The sequence below is a fragment of the Haliotis rufescens genome, unplaced genomic scaffold, assembly GCF_023055435.1.
Source record: "Haliotis rufescens isolate VD_foot unplaced genomic scaffold, xgHalRufe1.0.p SCAF_92, whole genome shotgun sequence".
In the NCBI taxonomy this organism is placed as follows: domain Eukaryota; kingdom Metazoa; phylum Mollusca; class Gastropoda; order Lepetellida; family Haliotidae; genus Haliotis; species Haliotis rufescens.
Genome location: NW_025964386.1, coordinates 408,798 through 430,000, shown reverse-complemented (window position 1 = coordinate 430,000; position 21,203 = coordinate 408,798). Strand labels below are relative to the sequence as shown.

The following is a 21,203-nucleotide window of genomic DNA, read 5'->3' as shown; positions in this document are numbered from 1 at the left end:
TTTTCATTTTCTAGGGCTGTAGGGCTAAATGTATGAATGGGGGTACGAAACAAACGGACAGGACCTGTGCTTGCATACCAGGCTATATGGGAGACATCTGTCAACATGACATCCGCAGTAAGTATTTATTCATTCACCATTCTAAATTCTCCTACAGAATGAGCTCATTTGCAAACAAATTTGTCTTTGATCCGATTGCACCTGATTTACCTAGAGTTAAAATAGACAGGGTAAACAGAACAATATCTACATGAATAGTTTCATCACCGTGAGCTATGTTTGCCACCGGGAACAATGATTTAAATGTTTGATGATCCTAAAGCCTTGAACAAAGCTGAAATTCATACAGAATCTCGATGGATGTACACTCTAATACAGATTATTCATGCACAATTTCGACATACCCTCTGATGCAGCTTGACAGACTGAAGAGAAATCGTTATAAAACAATTTTAGATTGAAGGATGAAGGATGTATCGGTGTTTATAGATTCAGAGCGACAAAAAGCTATCCACATGACAAGCGGGATCACTTCAACTTTCCGATAGTCAACTTTTCCTGTTTTATATCGAGCAATATTTTATCAACTACAGTTTTTGGTGTCTATAGTTCATAAATTGTGAGCTACAAAGGTTTCAAAGAACGTCATACGGCATTTCCAAATGTTACGCATCAGTGACAAAATGATCACCTATTTTGACCTGTAGCATGTGTTCCCGTGTTTCTACAGTTAAACAATTGCCTGTGCATGTGTTTGTGACTGGTGCCACCGTTGGGTTAGTATATGTTCACCCTTTTGTGAACACCTGGTATCATTACTAATTGATACTAATAAACACATACTTATGAGAAAGCCTGATTTGTCAAAGAGTATATTTGTTTTCATACATGTTCCATGCTCAATACTACCGATCTTCCAAAAGATGTCAGTGTACAATTATTTTTCCAGCATGTCATGACATCTACAGTGATGCACCGGACTCGGCTAGCGGCGAGTATACTCTCAGGACTAACAGTGGCAGTACCATCCGAGTTTGGTGCCGCTTCCGCAGCAGTGACATCATCACCTACTTCTCCAAATCCGCTGTAGCCACATTGACAACCGAGAAGTTAAGTATCCACTTCAACACTAAATCCAAAGTCAGCTTTGTTGCAAAGTGGAGGAATGCGACACAGTCCGAATCCACAATCTCTCAGCTTAAGAAGTTCGCATTTTTACCTCTTGGCATCATGGCTAATGAATATACACTCTACACAAGCCCACATAATTTGAATCTAGGTCCCTATTTATACCTGGGTTTTCATCCCAAAGTCCTCCTCTCGAGAGGTTTCGTACACGGATACAACGCAAATGGAGTTGACAAGTCATTCAGTAATTGTGACGGAAACCCCAATGCCTATTTCACCTTCTATACAAATCCCAACCAGCGTTCGCCTGCAAAGACAGGATGGGTGAAGCTTCTTTATCCTATGACGGATCACTGGAATTCGGGTGCCAAGATGTTAAGTACACCTGACCATCTCAACGACAACTACTTCTTCGACACGGAACTACACTTCGGGGGATGTGGAACGTACGCCATCTCTACGAGTAATCCAAGTCTCGACGGCATAGCTCTCGGGGTTGTATATGGTCAGTATCATCTACTTTCATATAGCTTTAACTTTTATTCTGCTTTAGATTAGATTGTTAGATGATAAATATAGGTTTTATGTGACGTATATTTTCTTTATCATATGTAGTGTATTATTTTCCTTTTCTGTTAATATCTTTCATCAAATCCTTCACAGATTTCATTTGATTCAATATTGTCTTTCCATCAACAGTTCACAGCTAAATTTAAGGGCCAACCCTTGGCAATAGGAGGATACAACGTTGCCGTTAAATCCCTCAAGAAAGCAGGAAGAAGCGCCCTGATTATGCCTGTACAATAAAGTCAGTATGCATTCAAATCGTAATTTGTCTTCAATGTCCTCCACATGTCTCCACATGACCTCCACATGTCTCGAGACGTCTCCATATGTCTCAACATGTCTAAACATGTCCTCAACACGTCTCCATATGTCATCCACTCGTCTCCACATAGCTTCCACATAGCTTCCACACGTCTCCAGATGTCTCCACATGTCCTCCACGTCACCACATGTCCTCAACACGTCTCCACATATCATCCACACGTCTCCACACGTCTCCACATGTCTTCCACACGTCTCCACACGTATCCAATGTCCTCCACATGCCCTCCACTAGTCTCCACACGTTTCCACATGTCATCCACTCGTCTCCACAAAGCTTCCACACGTCTCCACACGTCTCCACATGTCCTCTTCATGTCACCATATGGTTTCAACACGCCTCCAAACGTCTCCACATGTCCTCAACAATTCACCACCTGTCCTCCACACGTCTCCACATGTCCTCAACACGTCTCCACATATCACCAACACGTCTCCACACTTCTCCACACGTTTCCACATGTCTTCCACACGTCTCCACATGTCTCCAATGTCCTCCACAGGTCTCCGCATGTCCTCCTCGCGTCACTACATGTCCTCCACACGTCTCCACATGTCATCCGCATGTCCTCCACACGTTTCCAAATATACTTCACACGTCTCCACATCCAATCGTCTCCACATAGCTTCAACACGTCTCCACAAGTCTGAACATATCATCCACGGAACCGCATGTTTTCAAAACTTCACCACATGTCCTCCACACGTCTCCGCATGTCCTTCACACGTCTCCACATATACTCCTCACGTCTCCACCTGTCCTCCACACGTCTCCACAGATCATCTACACAACTCCACATGTCTCCACACGTCTCAACAGGTCCACCAAACGTATCCGCATGTCCTCCTCACGTCACCGCATGTCCTCCAAACGTCGCCATGAGTCCTCCACACGTCCTCACATGTCATCGTCACGTCACCACATCTCTTACACGCCTCCATACGTCTCCACACGTCTTCACGTGTCTCAACATGTCCTCCGCACGTCTTAACCTGTCTTCCACATGTCCTCGACACGATTCCACATGTCCTCCTCACGTCACCACATGTCCTCCACACGTCTCCATATGATATGTCACCACATGTCTAAACATGTCCTCCACACGTCTCCACACGTCTCCACGTGTCATCCACTCGTCTCCACATAGCTTCCACACGTCTCAACATGTCCTTCACACGTCTCCACACGTCTTTATATGTCTCCAAATGTCCTCCACACGTCTTCACATGTCTTCCACATGTCCTCGACACGTCTTCACATCTACTCCTTGCGTCACCACATGTCCTCCACACGTCTCCACACGTCTCCACATGTCATCCACTCGTCTCCACATAGCTTCCACAGGTCTCAACATGTCCCCAACACGTCTCCGAATATCATCCACACGTCTCTACACGTATCCGCAGGTTCTCCTCACGTCACCACATGTCCTCCATTCGTCTCCAAATGTCCTCCACACGTCTCCAAATGTCCTCCACACGTCTCCACATGTCCTGAACGCGTCTCCGCATGTCCTCCTCACGTCACCACATGTTTTCAACACGCCTCCACACGTCTCCACATGTCCTCCACGTCTCCATATGTTTTTTACATATCTCAACATGTGTCCACGCGTCTCCATATGTCTCCACACGACTCCATATGATCCACGCGACTCCATATGTCCTCCACACGTCTCCACACGTCTCGACATGTCACCACATGTCCTCCACATGTCTCCACGCGTCTCCACATGTCTCAATATGTCCTCCACACGTCTCCACGCGTCTTTACACGTCTCAACATGTCGTCCACATGTCTTCCACACACCTCCACATGTCCTCCTCACGTCACCACATATCCTCCACACGTCTCCACATGACCTCAATATGTCCTCTACAAGTCTCCACATGTCTCCATATGTCCTCGGCACGTCACCATTTGTCCTCCACACTTCACCACATGTCCTCCACACGTGTCCACATGTCCTTCACAGGTCTCCACATGTTCTCAACACGTCTCCACATATACTCCACACGTCTCCACAGATCATCCACACGTCTCCGCATGTCCTCCTCACGTTACCACATGTCATCCATACGTCTCCACGTATCCTCCACACGTTTCCACATGTCATCCGCATGTCCTCCACACGTTTCCTCATTAAATCCACACGTCTCCACAGATCATCCACACATATCCTCACGTCTCCACATATCATCCACACGTCTCCACACGTCTCCAAATTTCCTCCACACGTCTCCACATCTCCTGAACGCGTCTCCGCATGTCCTCCTCACGTCACCACATGTTTTCAACACGCCTCCACACGTCTCCACATGTCCTCCACGTCTCCACATGTCCTCCACACTTCACCACATGTCCTCAACACGTCTCCACATGTCCTTCACAGGTCTCCACATGTCTTCAACACGTCTCCACATGTCTTCCACACGTTTCCAGACGTCTCCAATGTCCTCTACACGTCTCCGCATGTCCTCAACACGTCTTCATATATACTTCACACGTCTCAACAGATCATCCACACGTCTCCGCATATCCTCCTCACGTCACCACATGTCATCCACACGTCTCCACGTGTCCTCCACACGTCTCCACATGTCATCCGCATGTCCTCCACACGTTTCCTCATCTACTCCACACGTATCCACAGATCATCCACACATCTCTCCACGTCTCCACGTGTCATCCACACGACTCCACACGTCCGGAACACGTATCCGCATGTCCTCCTAACGTCACCACATGTCCTCCAAACGTCGCCAAGTCTCCTCCACACGCCTTCACATGTCATCGTCACGTCACCACATCTCTTCAACACGCCTCCACACGTCTCCACACGTCTTTACATGTCTCCACATGTCTCCACATGTCCTCCGCACGTCTTCACATGTCTTCCACATGTCCTCGACACGTCTCCACATGTCCTCCTCACGTCTCCATATGACACCACATGTCTAAACATGTCCTCCACACGTCTCCACACGTCTCCATATGTCATCCACCCATCTCCATATAGCTTCCACACGTCTCAACACGTCTCCACATGTCCTCGTCACGTCCCTATATGTTTTCAACACGCCTCCACACGTCTCCACATGTCCTCCACGTCTCAATATGTCCTCCACACTTCACCACATCTCCTTAACACGTCTCCACATGTCCTTCACAGGTCTCCGCATGTCCTCAACACGTCTCCATATGTCTTCCACACGTCTCCACACGTCTCCATATATACTCCACACGACTCCACATATCATCCACACGTCTCCACATGTTCTCAACACGTCTCCACATATACTCCACACGTCTCCACAGATCATCCACACGTCTCCGCATGTCCTCCTCACGTTACCACATGTCATCCACACGTCTCCACGTATCCTCCACACGTTTCCACATGTCATCCGCATGTCCTCCACACGTTTCCTCATTAAATCCACACGTCTCCACAGATCATCCACACATATCCTCACGTCTCCACATATCATCCACACGTCTCCACACGTCTCTAAATTTCCTTCACACGTCTCCACATGTCCTGAACGCGTCTCCGCATGTCCTCCTCACGTCACCACATGTTTTCAACACGCCTCCACACGTCTCCACATGTCCTCCACGTCTCCACATGTCCTCCACACTTCACCACATGTCCTCAACACGTCTCCACATGTCCTTCACAGGTCTCCACATGTCTTCAACACGTCTCCACATGTCTTCCACACGTCTCCAGACGTCTCCAATGTCCTCTACACGTCTCGGCATGTCCTCAACACGTCTTCATATATACTCCACACGTCTCAACAGATCATCCACACGTCTCCGCATATCCTCCTTACGTCACCACATGTCATCCACACGTCTCCACGTGTCCTCCACACGTCTCCACATGTCATCCGCATGTCCTCCACACGTTTCCTCATCTACTCCACACGTATCCACAGATCATCCACACATCTCTCCACGTCTCCACGTGTCATCCACACGACTCCACACGTCCAGAACACGTATCCGCATGTCCTCCTAACGTCACCACATGTCCTCCAAACGTCGCCAAGTCTCCTCCACACGCCTTCACATGTCATCGTCACGTCACCACATCTCTTCAACACGCCTCCACACGTCTCCACACGTCTTTACATGTCTCCACATGTCTCCACATGTCCTCCGCACGTCTTCACATGTCTTCCACATGTCCTCGACACGTCTCCACATGTCCTCCTCACGTCTCCATATGACACCACATGTCTAAACATGTCCTCTACACGTCTCCACGCGTCTCCATATGTCATCCACCCATCTCCATATAGCTTCCACACGTCTCAACACGTCTCAACATGTCCTCGTCACGTCCCTATATGTTTTCAACACGCCTCCACACGTCTCCACATGTCCTCCACGTCTCAATATGTCCTCCACACTTCACCACATCCCCTTAACACGTCTCCACATGTCCTTCACAGGTCTCCACATGTCCTCAACACGTCTCCATATGTCTTCCACGTGTCTCCACACGTCTCCATATATACTCCACACGACTCCACATATCATCCACACGTCTCCGCATGTCCTCCTCACGTCTCCACGTGTCCTCCACACGTCTCCACATGTCATCCGCATGTCCTCCACACGTTTCCTCATATACTCCAGACGTCTCCACAGATCATCCACACATATCCTCACGTATCCACGTGTCTTCCACACGTCTCCACGCGTCTCAACAAGTCCTCCACGTGTCTCCACATGTCCTCCACACGTCTCCAAATGACTTTCATTCGTCTCAACATGTGCCCACACGTCTCCACATGTCCTCCACAGATCATCCACACATTTCCATACGACTCCACGTGACTTCCACACGTTTCCACACGTCTCAACAGGTCCTCCACACGTCTCCACCTGTCCCCCACTAGTCTCCACTTGTCCTCCACATGTCTCCACATATCCCCCTCGTCTCCGCATATCCTCCGAAAGTCCCCACATGACTTCCATTCGCCCCATGTGCCCACATGTCTCCACGTGTCTTCCACACGTCTCCACACGTCTCCAAATTTCCTCCACACTTCTCCACATGTCCTGAACGCGTCTCCGCATGTCAACCTCACGTCACCACATGTCCTCCAAACGTCTCCACGTGTCCTCCACATGTTCTCCACACGTCTCCACATGACTTTCATTCGTCTCAACATGTGCCCACAAGTCTCCACATGTCCTCCACAGATCACCCACACATTTCCACACGTCTCCACGTGTCTTCCACCCGTTTCCACACATCTCAACAGGTCCTCCACATGTTCCGTATGTCATCCTCACGTCATCACATGTCTTTCACACGTCTCCATGTGTCCTCCACACGTCTTCACGTGTCCTCCACATGTCTCCACATATCCTCCCCGTCTCCAAATGTGCCCACACGTCTCCACACGACTCCATTCGCCTCAACATGTCCTCCACATGTCCTCCACACATCTCCACATGTCTCCACGTGTCTTCCACACGTCTCAACACGTCTCCACATGTCCTCCACAGGTCTCAACATATCCTCACCACGTCTCCACATATCATCCACACATCTCAAAATTTCCTCCAGTCTTCTCCACATGTCCTGAACGCATCTCCACATTTCCTCCACACGTCTGCACATATACTCCACATGTCTCCACAGATCATCCACACGTATCCACATGTCTCCACATGTCCTCCACATGTCACCGAATGTCTTCCACACGCCTCCAAACGTCTCCACGTGTCCTCCACATGTCTCCACATATCCTCCACGTCTCCGTATGTCCTCCCCACGTCCCCACATGACTTCTATTCGTCTCAACATGTGCCTGCACGTCTCCACACAACTCCACTCGACTCAACATGTCCTTCACACGTATCCACATGTGCCCACAAGTCTCCACATGTCCTCCACAGATCAGCCACACATCTCCACACGTCCCAACGTGTCTTCCACATGTCTCAACAGGTCCTCCACAAGTCTCCGCATGTCATCCACTCGTCTCATCGTGTCCTCCACACGTCTCCACCTGTCCTCCACACGTCTCCACGTGTCCTCCACATGTCTCCACTCGCCTCAACATGTCCTTCACACGTATCCACATGTGTCCACAAGTCTCCACATGTCCTCCACAGATCATCCACACATCTCCACACGTCTCAACGTGTCTTCCACATGTCTCAAAAGGTCCTCCACAAGTCTCCGCATGTCATCCTCACGTCACCACATGTCTTCCACACGTCTCCACGTGTCCTCCACATGTCACCGAATGTCTTCCACACGCCTCCACACGTCTCCACATATCCTCCACGTCTCCGCATGTCCTGGACACGTCCCCATATGACTTCCATTCGTCTCCACACGTGCCCGCACGTCTCCACACGACTCCACTCGCATCCACATGTCCTCCACACATCTCCACATGTCTCAACATGTCTTCCACACGTCTCCACACGTCTCAACGTGTCCTTCACACGTCTCTACATGTCCTCCACACGGCTCCACGTGTGCCCACAAGTCTCCACATGTCCTCCACGTCTCCACATGTCCTCCACACATCTCCACATGTCTCAACATGTCTTCCACACGTCTCAACAGGTCCTCCACACGTCTCCACCTGTCCCCCACTAGTCTCCACATGTCCTCCACATGTCGCCACATATCCTCCTCGTCTCCGCATATCCTCCGAACGTCCCCACATGACTTCCATTCGTCCCATGTGCCCACATGTCTCCACGTGTCTTCCACACGTCTCAACACGTCTCCACATGTCCTCCAAGTCTCCTTATGTTTCCACACGTCTCCATATGTTTTCACATATCTCAACATGTGTCCACGTGTCTCCATATTTCTCCACACGACTCCATATGTCTCCACGCGACTCCATATGTCCTCTACACGTCTCCACACGTCTCGACATGTCTCCACATGTCCTCCACATGTCTCCACGCGTCTACATATGTTTTCACATGTCTCTACATGTGTCCACGCGTCTCCATATGTCCTCCACAAGTCACCACATGTCTCCACACGTCTCCACATGTCCTCCACATGTCTCAATATGTCCTCCAAACGTCTCCACCCGTCTTTACACGTCTCCACATGTCGTCCACATGTCTTCCACACATTTCCACATGTCCTCCTCACGTCACCACATATCCTCCACACGTCTCCACATGACCTCAAGATGTCCTCTACAAGTCTCCACACGTCTCCATATGTCCTCGTCACGTCACCATATGTCCTCCACACTTCATCAGATGTCCTCCACACGTGTCCACATGTCCTCCACAGGTCTCCACATGTCCTCAACCCGTCTCCACATATCCTCCACACGTCTCCACATGACCTCAAGATGTCCTCTACAAGTCTCCACACGTCTCCATATGTCCTCGTCACGTCACCATATGTCCTCCACACTTCACCACATGTCCTCCACACGTGTCCACATGTCCTTCACAGGTCTCCACATGTCCTCAATACGTCTCCTAACGTCTCCACACGTCTCCACACGTCTCAACGTGTCCTTCACACGTCTCTACATGTCCTCCACACGGCTCCACGTGTGCCCACAAGTCTCCACATGTCCTCCACGTCTCTACATGTCCTCCACACATCTTCACATGTCTCAACATGTCTTCCACACGTCTCCACACGTCTCTTCACACGTCTCAACAGGTCCTCCACACGTCTCCACCTGTCCCCCACTAGTCTCCACATGTCGTCCACATGTCTTCACATATCCTCCTCGTCTCCGCATATCCTCCGAACGTCCCCACATGACTTCCATTCGTCCCATGTGCCCACATGTCTCCACGTGTCTTCCACACGTCTCAACACGTCTCCACATGTCCTCCAAGTCTCCATATGTTTCCACACGTCTCCATATGTTTTCACATATCTCAACATGTGTCCACACGTCTCCATATGTCTCCACGCGTCTCCATATGTCTCCACACGACTCCATATGTCTCCACACGACTCCATATGTCCTCCACACGTCTCCACACGTCTCCACATGTCTCCACATGTCCTCCACATGTGTCCACGCGTCTCCATATGTCCTCCACAAGTCACCACACGTCTCCACACGTCTCCACATGTCCTCCAGATGTCTCCACGCGTCTCCACATGTCTGAATATGTCCTCCAAACGTCTCCACGCGTCTTTACACGTCTTCACATGTCGTCCACATGTCTTCCACACATATCCACAAGTTCCCTCACGTCACCACATATCCTCCACACGTCTCCACATGACCTCAAGATGTCATCTACAAGTCTCCACACGTCTCCATATGTCCTCGTCACGTCACCATATGTCCTCCACACTTCACCACATGTCCTCCACACGTGTCCACATGTCCTTCACAGGTCTTCACATGTCCTCAACACGTCTCCACATATCCTCCACACGTCTCCACATGACCTCAAGATGTCCTCTACAAGTCTCCACACGTCTCCATATGTCCTCGTCACGTCACCATTTGTCCTCCACACTTCACCACATGTCCTCCACACGTGTCCACATGTCCTTCACAGGTCTCCACATGTCCTCAACACGTCTCCACATATCATCCACACGTCTCCACACGTCTCCAATGTCCTCCACAAGTCTCCGCATGTCCTCAACACGTCTCCACATATACTCCACACGTCTCCACAGATCATCCACACGTCTCCACGTGTCCTCCACACGTCTCCACATGTCATCCGCATGTCCTCCACACTTTTCCTCATATACTCCACACGTCTCCACAGATCATCCACACATATCCTCACGTCTCCACATATCTTCCACACGTCTCCACGTGTCCCAACAGGTCCTCCACGTGTCTCCGCATGACCTCCTCACGTCACTACATGTCCTCCAAACGTCTCCACGTGTCCTCCACATCTCCTCCACATGTCTCAACAGGTCCTCCACATGTCTCCACGTGTCTTCCCCACGTCACCACATGTCTTCCACACGTCTCCACCTGTCCTCCACACGTCTCCACATGTCCTCCACATGTCTCCACACGCCTCAACATGTCCTTCACACGTATCCACATGTGCCTACAAGTCTCCACATGTCCTCCACAGATCATCCACACATCTCCACACGTCTCAACGTGTCTTCCACATGTCTCAACATGTCCTCCACATGTCTCCGCATGTCATCCTCACGTCACCACATGTCTTCCACACGTCTCCACACGTCTCCACATGTCACCGAATGTCTTCCACACGTCTCCACACGTCTCCATATGTCATCCACCCGTCTCCATATGTTTTCACATATCTCAACATGTGTCCACGCGTCTCCACATGTCTTCCACACATTTCCACATGTCCTCCTCACGTCACCACATATCCTCCACACGTCTCCACATGACCTCAAGATGTTATCTACAAGTCTCCACATGTCTCCATATGTCCTCGTCACGTCACCATATGTCCTCCACACTTCACCACATGTCCTCCACACGTGTCCACATGTCCTTCACAGGTCTCCACATGTCCTCAACACGTCTCCACATATCCTCCACACGTCTCCACATGACCTGAAGATGTCCTGTACAAGTCTCCATACGTCTCCATATGTCCTCCAAACGTCACCATATGTCCTCCAAACTTCACCACATATCCTCCACACGTGTCCACATGTCCTCAACACGTCTCCACATATCATCCATACGTCTCCACACGTCTCCAATGTCCTCCACAGGTCTCCGCATGTCCTCAACACGTCTCCACATATACTCCACACGTCTCCACAGATCATCCACACGTCTCCACGTATCCTCCACACGTCTCCACATGTCATCCGCATGTCCTCCACACGTTTCCTCATATACTCCACACGTCTCCACAGATCATCCACACATATCCTCACGTCTCCACGTGTCCTCCACATGTCTCCACGCGTCTCCATATGTCCTCCACAAGTCACCACACGTCTCCACACGTCTCCACGTGTCCTCCACATGTCTCCACGCGTCTCCACATGTCTCAATATGTCCTCCAAACGTCTCCACGCGTCTTTACACGTCTCCACATGTCGTCCACATGTCTTCAACACATTTCCACATGTCCTCCTCACGTCACCACATATTCTCCACACGGCTCCACATGACCTCAAGATGTCCTCTACATTTCTTAACATGTCCTCCACATCTCCACACGTCTCCAATGTCCTCCACAGGTCTCCGCATGTCCTCAACACGTCTCCACATATACTCCACACGTCTCCACATATCCTCCTCACGTCACCACATGTCATCCACACGTCTCCACGTGTCCTCCACACGTCTCCACATGTCATCCGGATGTCCTCCACACGTTTCCTTATATACTCTACACGTCTCCACATGTCATCCGCATGTCCTCCACACGTTTCCTCATATACTCCACACGTCTCCACAGATCATCCACATATATCCTCACGTCTCCACGTGTCTCCCACACGTCTCCACGCGTCCCAACAGGTCCTCCACGTGTCTCCGCATGACATCCTCACGTCACCACATATCGTCCACACGTCTCCACATGACCTCAAGATGTCCTCTACAAGTCTCCACACGGCTCCATATGTCCTCGTCACGTCACCATATGTCCTCCACACTTCACCACATGTCCTCCACACGTGTCCACATGTCCTTCACATGTCTCCACATGTCCTCAACGCGTCTCCACATATCATCCACACGTCTCCACACGTCTCCAATGTCCTCTACAGGTCTCCGCATGTCCTCAACACGTCTCCACATATACTCCACGTCTCCACAGATCATCCGAACGTCTCCGCATGTCCTCCTCACGTCACCACATGTCATCCACACGTCTCCACGTGTCCTCCACGCGTCTCCACATGTCATCCGCGTGTCCTCCACATGTTTCCTCATATACTACACACGTCTCCACATGTCATCCGCATGTCCTCCACGCGTTTCCTGATATACTCCACACGTCTCCACAGATCATCCACACATATCCTCACGTCTCCACGTGTCTTCCACACGTCTCCACGCGTCCCAATAGGTCCTCCACGTGTCTCCAAATGGCCTCCTCACGTCACCACATGTCCTCCAAACGTCTCCACGTGTCCTCCACATGTCCTCCACATGTCTCAACATGTCCTCCACGTCTTCACATGTCCTCCCCACGTCTCCACATGACTTTCATTCGTCTCAACATGTCCTCCACAGATCATCCACACATTTTCACACGTCTGCACATGTCCTCCACATGTCACCGAATATCTTCCACACGCCTCCACACGTCTCCACATGTCCTCCACATTTCTTCACATATCCTCCACGTCTCCGAATGTCCTCCAAACATCGCCACACGACTCCACGTGTCTTCCACAAGTATCAACACGTCTCCACATGTCCTCCACAGGTCTCAACATGTCATCACCACGTCTCAATATATCATCCACACGTCTCCACACGTCTCCAAATTTCCTCCACACGTCTCCGCATGTCCTGAACGCGTCTCCGCATGTCCTCCTCACGTCACCACATGTTTTCAACACGCCTCCACACGTCTCCACATGTCCTTCACGTCTCCATATGTCCTCCACACTTCACCAAATGTCCTCAACACGTCTCCACATGTCCTTCACAGGTCTCCACGTGTCCTCCACATGTCCTCCACATGTCTCCACATATCCTCCCCGTCTCCACATGTGCCCACACGTCCCAACACGACTCCATTCGCCTCAACATGTCCTCCACATGTCCTCCACACATCTCCACATGTCTCCACGTGTCTTCCACACGTCTCAACACGTCTCCAAATGTCCTCCACAGGTCTCCACATGTCCTCACCACGTCTCCACATATCACCCACACGTCTCCACACGTCTCCACACGTCTCCACACGTCTCCACATGTCCTGAACGCATCTCCACATTTCCTCCACACGTCTGCACATATACTCCACACGTCTCCACAGATCATCCACACGTATCCACATGTCTCCACATGTCCTCCACGCGTCTGCACATGTCCTCCACATGTCACCGAATGTCTTCCACACGCCTCCACAAGTCTCCACGTGTCCTCCACATGTCTCCACATATCCTCCACGTCTCCGTATGTCCTCCCCACGTCCCCACATGACTTCTATTCGTCTCCACATGTGCCTGCACGTCTCCACACGACTCCACTCGCCTCAACATGTCCTTCACACGTATCCACATGTGCCCACAAGTCTCCACATGTCCTCCACAGATCATCCACACATCTCCACACGTCCCAACGTGTCTTCCACATGTCTCAAAAGGTCCTCCACAAGTCTCCGCATGTCATCCTCACGTCACCACATGTCTTCCACACGTCTCCACCAGTCCTCCACACGTCTCCACGTGTCCTCCACATGTCACCGAATGTCTTCCACACGCCTCCACACGTCTCCACCTGTCCTCAACACGTCTCCACATGTCCTCCACATGTCACCGAATGACTTCCACACGCCTCCACACGTCTCCACATATCCTCCACGTCTCCGCATGTCCTCGACACGTCCCCATATGACTTCCATTCGTCTCCACACGTGCCCGCACGTCTCCACACGACTCCACTCGCATCCACATGTCCTCCACACATCTCCACATGTCTCCACATGTCTTCCACACGTCTCCACACGTCTCAACGTGTCCTTCACACGTCTCTACATGTCCTCCACACGGCTCCACGTGTGCCCACAAGTCTCCACATGTAATCATTGAAAGTGATCTGAATATATACTCATTTGAATCTGCAGTTATATCAGCTAATTCAAGATACGACTTCATGTGTTGAACAGGACACATGTCAGACAATGTAGCAGCTGTGACAACCCATGCACCATCTCGGTAAACATCGGTTTGGGATTTATCAATAAAAATAGACATATACTGGTCATACAAATATATATCAGATCTGGAGAAATGCGGCAACTCGCAGGAACGCAAAAATCCCGAATAAGCCACAAGAATCATGGTTACCAATCTACTGTCTTTTAAATTTGATTTTCACTTAGAAGTGATAACTATATATGAGATACCTTATATGAGATACAGTGATTGGCTCTTTTTTGCACACAGACTTAGCAAGTCTCCTTTGGCCAGCTTCCAATACATTTTGTACCAGAGTATTCTCAGTTGGGCTAGTGAGTCCAACAATAACATGGGCATATCTTACGCTGTAAAATGCATTCATAACTGGGGATATACTATCACAGCTTTGTATCAATGATAATAGATAAAGAGCACAATGCAAAGGTATTAATGGAATAGAACCTGATAAACCGTGAGATTCAGCCCAAAGCTTGAATCGCCTGAAACCATAATCATAAGATTTATATGATGAAGCAGATCTCGCTTCATTCAAGAGTTCATTCAGTGGATTTATCTCATTTCTCACCATACACACATTGTTATATACATGAACCTGAAACAAAAACAACATGCTATGAATCACATCATCCAGAATAATCTATATTCAATGCTAACATCGGAAACTTCAAATCTGGAAACTTGGAATCAGTGTCGTATAATCTGCTCAGATAATCTGCCCTATCATTGAGGCAGCGAGGAATCCATTCAATGTCCAGCTGAATACTATACTGTAAGCTCATCTGGAAACTTTCCAGAGCTATTCACTTAAGATGAACTTTCATACTTCCTTTCTGCACAACTGAAACAACGTTTTGGTTGTCTGTGAACCATTTCACTGTGTGGAATCCTAAAAAACTGAGAAAGCTACTAAGTACCATGGTAACTGCTATGAGTTCCCTCCACGTGGAGCTCCTCTATATTTCACTAACTGACCATTGTCCATGAGAAAAAATAAACTATCCTAGTAGGGGAACTTTCAGCACGCAAGGACCTCGAGTTATACACTGAAATGTTGGACAACCAAAACCTAAGTTGTTCATAACTAGAAGGAGATAAATAGATCCTGTCATTCCAAGACCTTGCCTGTAACACATCAATAGATAATGCCCTCGTCATGAGCTGACTGACAGAACCAATTACTGGCTTCATTGCTATTACCTGACCTACAACTGACGAAATACTCCGGACCGGTATCTTGCATTTCATTTCCACAATGTTATCAATACAACCCTTGAGTTTACTAATTTTCCTATCGGGTACGGTTAGCGTGAACTGTGAAGTATCTACGCAAAAGCCAAGCCATTCTAAGCACTGTGATGGTGACCACAACGACTTCTCAACTCTAGGAACGAAACCAGATTGAACCAAATCACCTTTGACCTTCACTGCCGAGTCCCTGCAACCATTTTCTGAAAATTCAACCATAATTCCATCATCAAGAAATGTAACAATACAAAGACCATCATAGCGCCATCTTTTTTACTAACTGTCTGGTAACTTTTGTAAAGATATAAGGAGCTGATGTCCAACCAAATGGCAATACTAGAAACTTATAGTATTTCTTCCCCAGTGGTAAGGTCCATGAAAAGCCAAGATGAGCCGTATGCTGTGGAAACATTTCGATGTGATGGTAAGCCGAATGTATATCAAATTCAATAAGCCAGTCATTGGCATTAATATACATGTACATTAAAGCCGTTCTCCAGTCTTCATATTTGACTGAAAGCTTGTAAACTAGTGTGTTAACAAGAGAGAGATCTAATATGAGTCTTTTCTTTCCCGATGAGAGACAGAAAGGGGATTCACAACATGTGGTCTATCGGTACATTCAACAAAAAGGTCTTTTTTGGGCAAATCTCGTATTGCTTCACATACAAATTCGTGGTGATTAAGCGCTGATTTGTTATTTTTCAGTTCCATTGACAAAGGCGTGAAATAAAAGGGTATCTTATAACCATGCTTAATAGTATCTAGCACAAAGTCAGTACATTCTATTTCCTCCCAAAAGTTGCTACAAAGTCTCAAACGTCCTCCAACTCTGATTTCAGCATCACCCTGCTCGTATTCATAGAAATCATCAATGAGTTCAATATCTGATTTACCTTGCTAATTCTGTTTTGTTGGTCTTGTTGACAGCACGACTGGGTGGCTGTGATGGGACTGTGACGAGCGGGCAGTCTCTCCTCCAGTGTGACGGATCTCCGCACGCGAAGCACGTGCCTGTTCTGTAGTTTGTACGAAAGGGCCGCTGGGATATGGCGGGCTGAGTTGTAAGGTTAGCCACAGGAAAAGTAGACTGGGTAACAGTCGCTGTAGGTTTCCTATACGGAGAAAACCTTTCAAACTTGGACCGCTTCTTCTCAAGTTTTTTAACAGCTCTGGCTTCAGCTCGGAACATCCTTCTTTCATCGTCGGAATTATCAGCCAGCTCATTGTTCTCATACTGACGCACTGTTTCCCACCCAGCTTCTGATGTATCTGCTAATTTGATATGCTTATTTCTTCGTTCTATGCGTGAAATCTCAGTGGCGATCAGCTCGTGAAGATGCTCCCCTTTTCCATAATCAAAAGCAAACTTAATTTGCTTCAAATTGTCTATAATGTCCACATTAAAGTTATACTGTATTTTATGGCCGTCACGTTTCCACGCGAATTCTTTCTCAGATTTAATTTTCTGCAATTCCAAAGAAGTTCTCTTCAAACTAGCATGCAAACCTGCAAGTTTAGCATCCACTGCTTTGTCAATGTCTGCTGTGGATACCTACTGTGATAACATGCTATCCAGTTTTTCGTTGATCTCGGGCGGAATGGCCATAGTCCAATTAAAAGATGCACGTGGACTATACTTTTGCGGGAATAAAGCTGCTTGTTTTATGGCTAGACCGCAGGCGAGAATGAACTCCCCGACCTATGACGTCACTCATATACTCCATATAAGCGCCAAGTTACTCCCCCTTTGTATCTGGTTTGTGCATGAAGAGAAATCAATTTCATTCTAATTCATTCTATTCAAACTAAAGAAATTTCATTATTCCTTGGCATATCAGTACGTCGTCCAATTTCGATTAAAAGCTCAAGCGAGGAACATCTAAATTTGTAACATTAATATAAAAAGATACTTGTCTGCATGAATGAATGTTTAACATTTTATAATACAGAAATCGAAATACAGAAGATAAAGATTGACTCCTGGTTTGAACATACATATCCTTTTACATGCGTGAAAGAGTTAATGAAATGGTTATTAGAATTTAAAGTTTGTTAATTCTATACATAGCCATAACGATTTGGTATAAGTTCATTATTGAAGAACGATGTAGAGACGTCGAGGACATTTCCAATTTGACGCATCAGTGACAAAAATTATGTCCGATGCAATTCCCTATTTTGACTTGTATAGAAGAATCTTATAAAGTGTGCAAGGAAAAGATACTAGACATTTTTAATGGAGCCAGAAATAAGAATCCTACATGTGAGGAACTTGCTGATAGAGACATAGAACGTGCACACAGGATATTCAGCAAAACAACAAATAAACCCCGCCCTCTTATAGTGAAAATGGCACACTGGGATGATAAAATCCAAATACTTGGATTTAGGGATACCCTGAGAGAAGTGGTATATGGTGTCGCTAATGACCTAACATATTTCCAGCAACAAGAGCTAGGCAGGTCGTGAAAGTCCAGATAAGGGTTGTTTTTTTACAAAGGAGGGAAACTTGTGGAGGATGTGAAGAAGGGTAGTGAGATGAGAGATAGCCAAGAGACACCAGAGAGAACTACAGCATACATACGGGAAAGAAGGGATAGCCAGAACATCAGAACATCACCCTCATAAGGACATAGACGGGGAGGTTCACACACAGGACCACGACTTCTGAGTTCTCGCTCTAAGGCCTGGGACAGGACAGCAACCCGCTGCGGTTGCGACGATACCGAGCGTGATTGTAGGACGTCTCATGTAGATGACTGTAAATTTGAAAATAGAACATTTGTTTTCTGGAATGTATCAGGACTTAATTCTAAATTAACTGATCAGGACTTTACCGATTATTTAAACTCATTTGACTTACTCGGCAGAAAAGAAACATGGATGAAAGATATAGACATAAATTTGATATTTCTAGGATTCAAGATATGGATCAAAGAAGCTGAAAAGATTTCCAACTGGTGGTATTGCCATATTCAGTTAGACAACAACTTGTTAAATATGGAAAATGGTCTCAAGTTTACGACAGTGGCATTTTCGTGCTGTTAGATAAAACCGTATTTGGATTTTAAAAAGATTTGCTATATTCATGTGATTATGTTCATCCTGAATGTTCGACGTTACACAAACCTTTGGAGGCAATGCAAAAATGGCATACAAATATTACAAAATGAATTACTTGATATACTAGCACATTGTGATGATGTTTTTTTGATTATTGGGGGAGACTTGAATGCTAGAACTAGCACTGAATCTGATTTTGTAGAAGATGATATCCTTGAATATCTCGAGGGACATGATAACAGTGTATGGGGATATCTGTTAGAAAATTTCAGCTTAAAAAGATTTTCTTTGGATTTATCTTTGAATAATTTTGGTAAGAGCTTACTAGGTTTATGCAGTATACTAAATATACATGTTATGAATGGAAGGTGTGGGTCAGGCGCCGGGGTGGGAGATTTTACTTTTATAGGAAACCAGGGTGCGAGTGTGGTGGATTATGTTATTGCCTCGTCCGAGTTGTTTGATATTAGCCATGGCTTTGACATACCGTCTCGAGCCGAGTCATCACACCTTCTTGTCACGACTAGTTTACGTGCGCTTGTAGTAAGTGACCCTACGCCACGCAATACACGTAACAATGCTTCCTTCAAATTTGTGTGGGCTGAAGAGAAGGCTGAACAGTTAAGAATAAACCTTATTGCTGGGACTGCGCATAATTTACTGGAGAAGGCTGTAGATGTAGCATTTGTTAACGTTGAAGAAGGTAATGGGTATATTACTGAAGCTGTTATTATTGCTGCATCTGATATGAAGAAAATGAATATGGGCTGTAAATATGATCAACAATGGTTTGATAGCGAATGCCAGCTACTTAAAAAGGAACGATGTAGACGTTTAAATAACTTTAGAAAGAATAAGGACAGAGGATTGCTAACAGACTATAATAGAGTAAGAAATCAGTGCAACGATGTTTGTAAGAGAGAAAAAGACAGAATATTTCGAACAAAACCGAAACTGTTGGAATCAAGCATAGATAATTCTAAAACATTTTGGTGATCGCTAAAAGCCATTAAACCTAATAGATATTACAAAAATGACATTGATATTCAAGCCTGGTTTGAGCATTTCCAGGAATTGTTTTCAGTTCCATTTAGCCATTACGATAACAATTTATTTGACATGGAATTCAACGAAGATAAAATTGACAGTGTAACAGCTGATATTCTTGAATGTCAAATATCTAAAGAGGAAATTATTGACAGCATATCCAACCTTAAAGATAACAAGGCATCTGGAAATGATAATGTGATAGCAGAGTTCTTTAAACATTCCTGAGATATTTTAATACCATATTTGGAACTTATTTTTAATATCCTTTTAAAGAGATCATATTTTCCAGAGAATTGGACAGTTGGCATTATTGTTCCTCTTCACAAGCAGGGCGCAACCAGCGATGTTAATAATTATAGAGGCATAACTCTCCTTAGTACATTTAGTAAAATATTTACTTCAATTATTAATAAGAGACTTGTTTTCTGGGCGGATTCTTATGATAAAATGTGTGAGTCACAAGCACTGACGATGCTTATATCCTCTATTCTATAATACAGAGATATCTATCAGTGGAACGAGGGAAGCTTTATGCTGTATTCGTAGATTTTGCAAAAGCTTTTGACTCTGTGAAAAGGGTTAACTTGTGATCACTCTTTCAAAGACATGGGCTAAGTAGCAAAATTGGAAAGTTATTGTGCTCTGTATAAAGATGTGAAGGCGTGTGTCCGGAACACTGGCGCTATATCGGATAATTTTGTAAGTAGCATTGATGTCCGACAAGGGTGTATATTAAGTCCCTTCTTATTTTCCTTTTTCATAAATGAATTAGCATATCAAATCCAAAATAATTGCACTGATGGAATACAACTACACCCCGAAACTATTAAATCATTTCTGCTTCTTTTCGCTGAAGACATAGTCATGTTCTCGAGCACAATATACCTGGCTTGCAAAAGCAAATACATGTATTAGAGAGTTATCGTGACGTGTCAAAACTTACTGTAAATGTGGATAAAACCAAAGTTGTAGTTTTTAAAAATGGTGGAA

The 21,203-nt window shown here is 46.8% G+C and overlaps 2 protein-coding genes and 1 pseudogene across 2 annotated transcripts in view; all 3 read left to right on the top strand.

Moving 5' to 3' along the window:
* LOC124135624 overlaps positions 1–1,953 on the top strand; it is a 6,432-nt gene extending 4,479 nt beyond the window's left edge. The window contains exons 3-5 of the mRNA XM_046501040.2: positions 15–117; positions 950–1,633; positions 1,828–1,953. Coding sequence (XP_046356996.1) covers positions 15–117; positions 950–1,633; positions 1,828–1,838 — 798 coding nt within the window. The 3' untranslated portion in view covers positions 1,839–1,953. The remainder of the gene's footprint in view (positions 1–14; positions 118–949; positions 1,634–1,827) is intronic.
* A 125-nt stretch (positions 1,954–2,078) lies between these two features.
* On the top strand, positions 2,079–6,912 carry LOC125377679 (annotated as a pseudogene).
* Positions 6,913–13,207: 6,295 nt separating this feature from the next.
* LOC124135626 (extensin-1-like) lies at positions 13,208–19,236 on the top strand. The gene is made up of 2 exons (XM_046501044.2): positions 13,208–16,521; positions 17,028–19,236. Exon 1 carries the CDS (start codon positions 13,511–13,513, stop codon positions 14,474–14,476), a length of 966 nt encoding a protein of 321 aa, XP_046357000.2. The 5' UTR covers positions 13,208–13,510; the 3' UTR covers positions 14,477–16,521; positions 17,028–19,236.
* Positions 19,237–21,203: the final 1,967 nt, after the last annotated feature.

Coding starts and splice junctions, on each gene's coding strand:
- LOC124135626 (XM_046501044.2), top strand. CDS start 13,511: ATGTCCTCCTCACGTCACCACATGTTTTCAACACGCCTCCACACGTCT.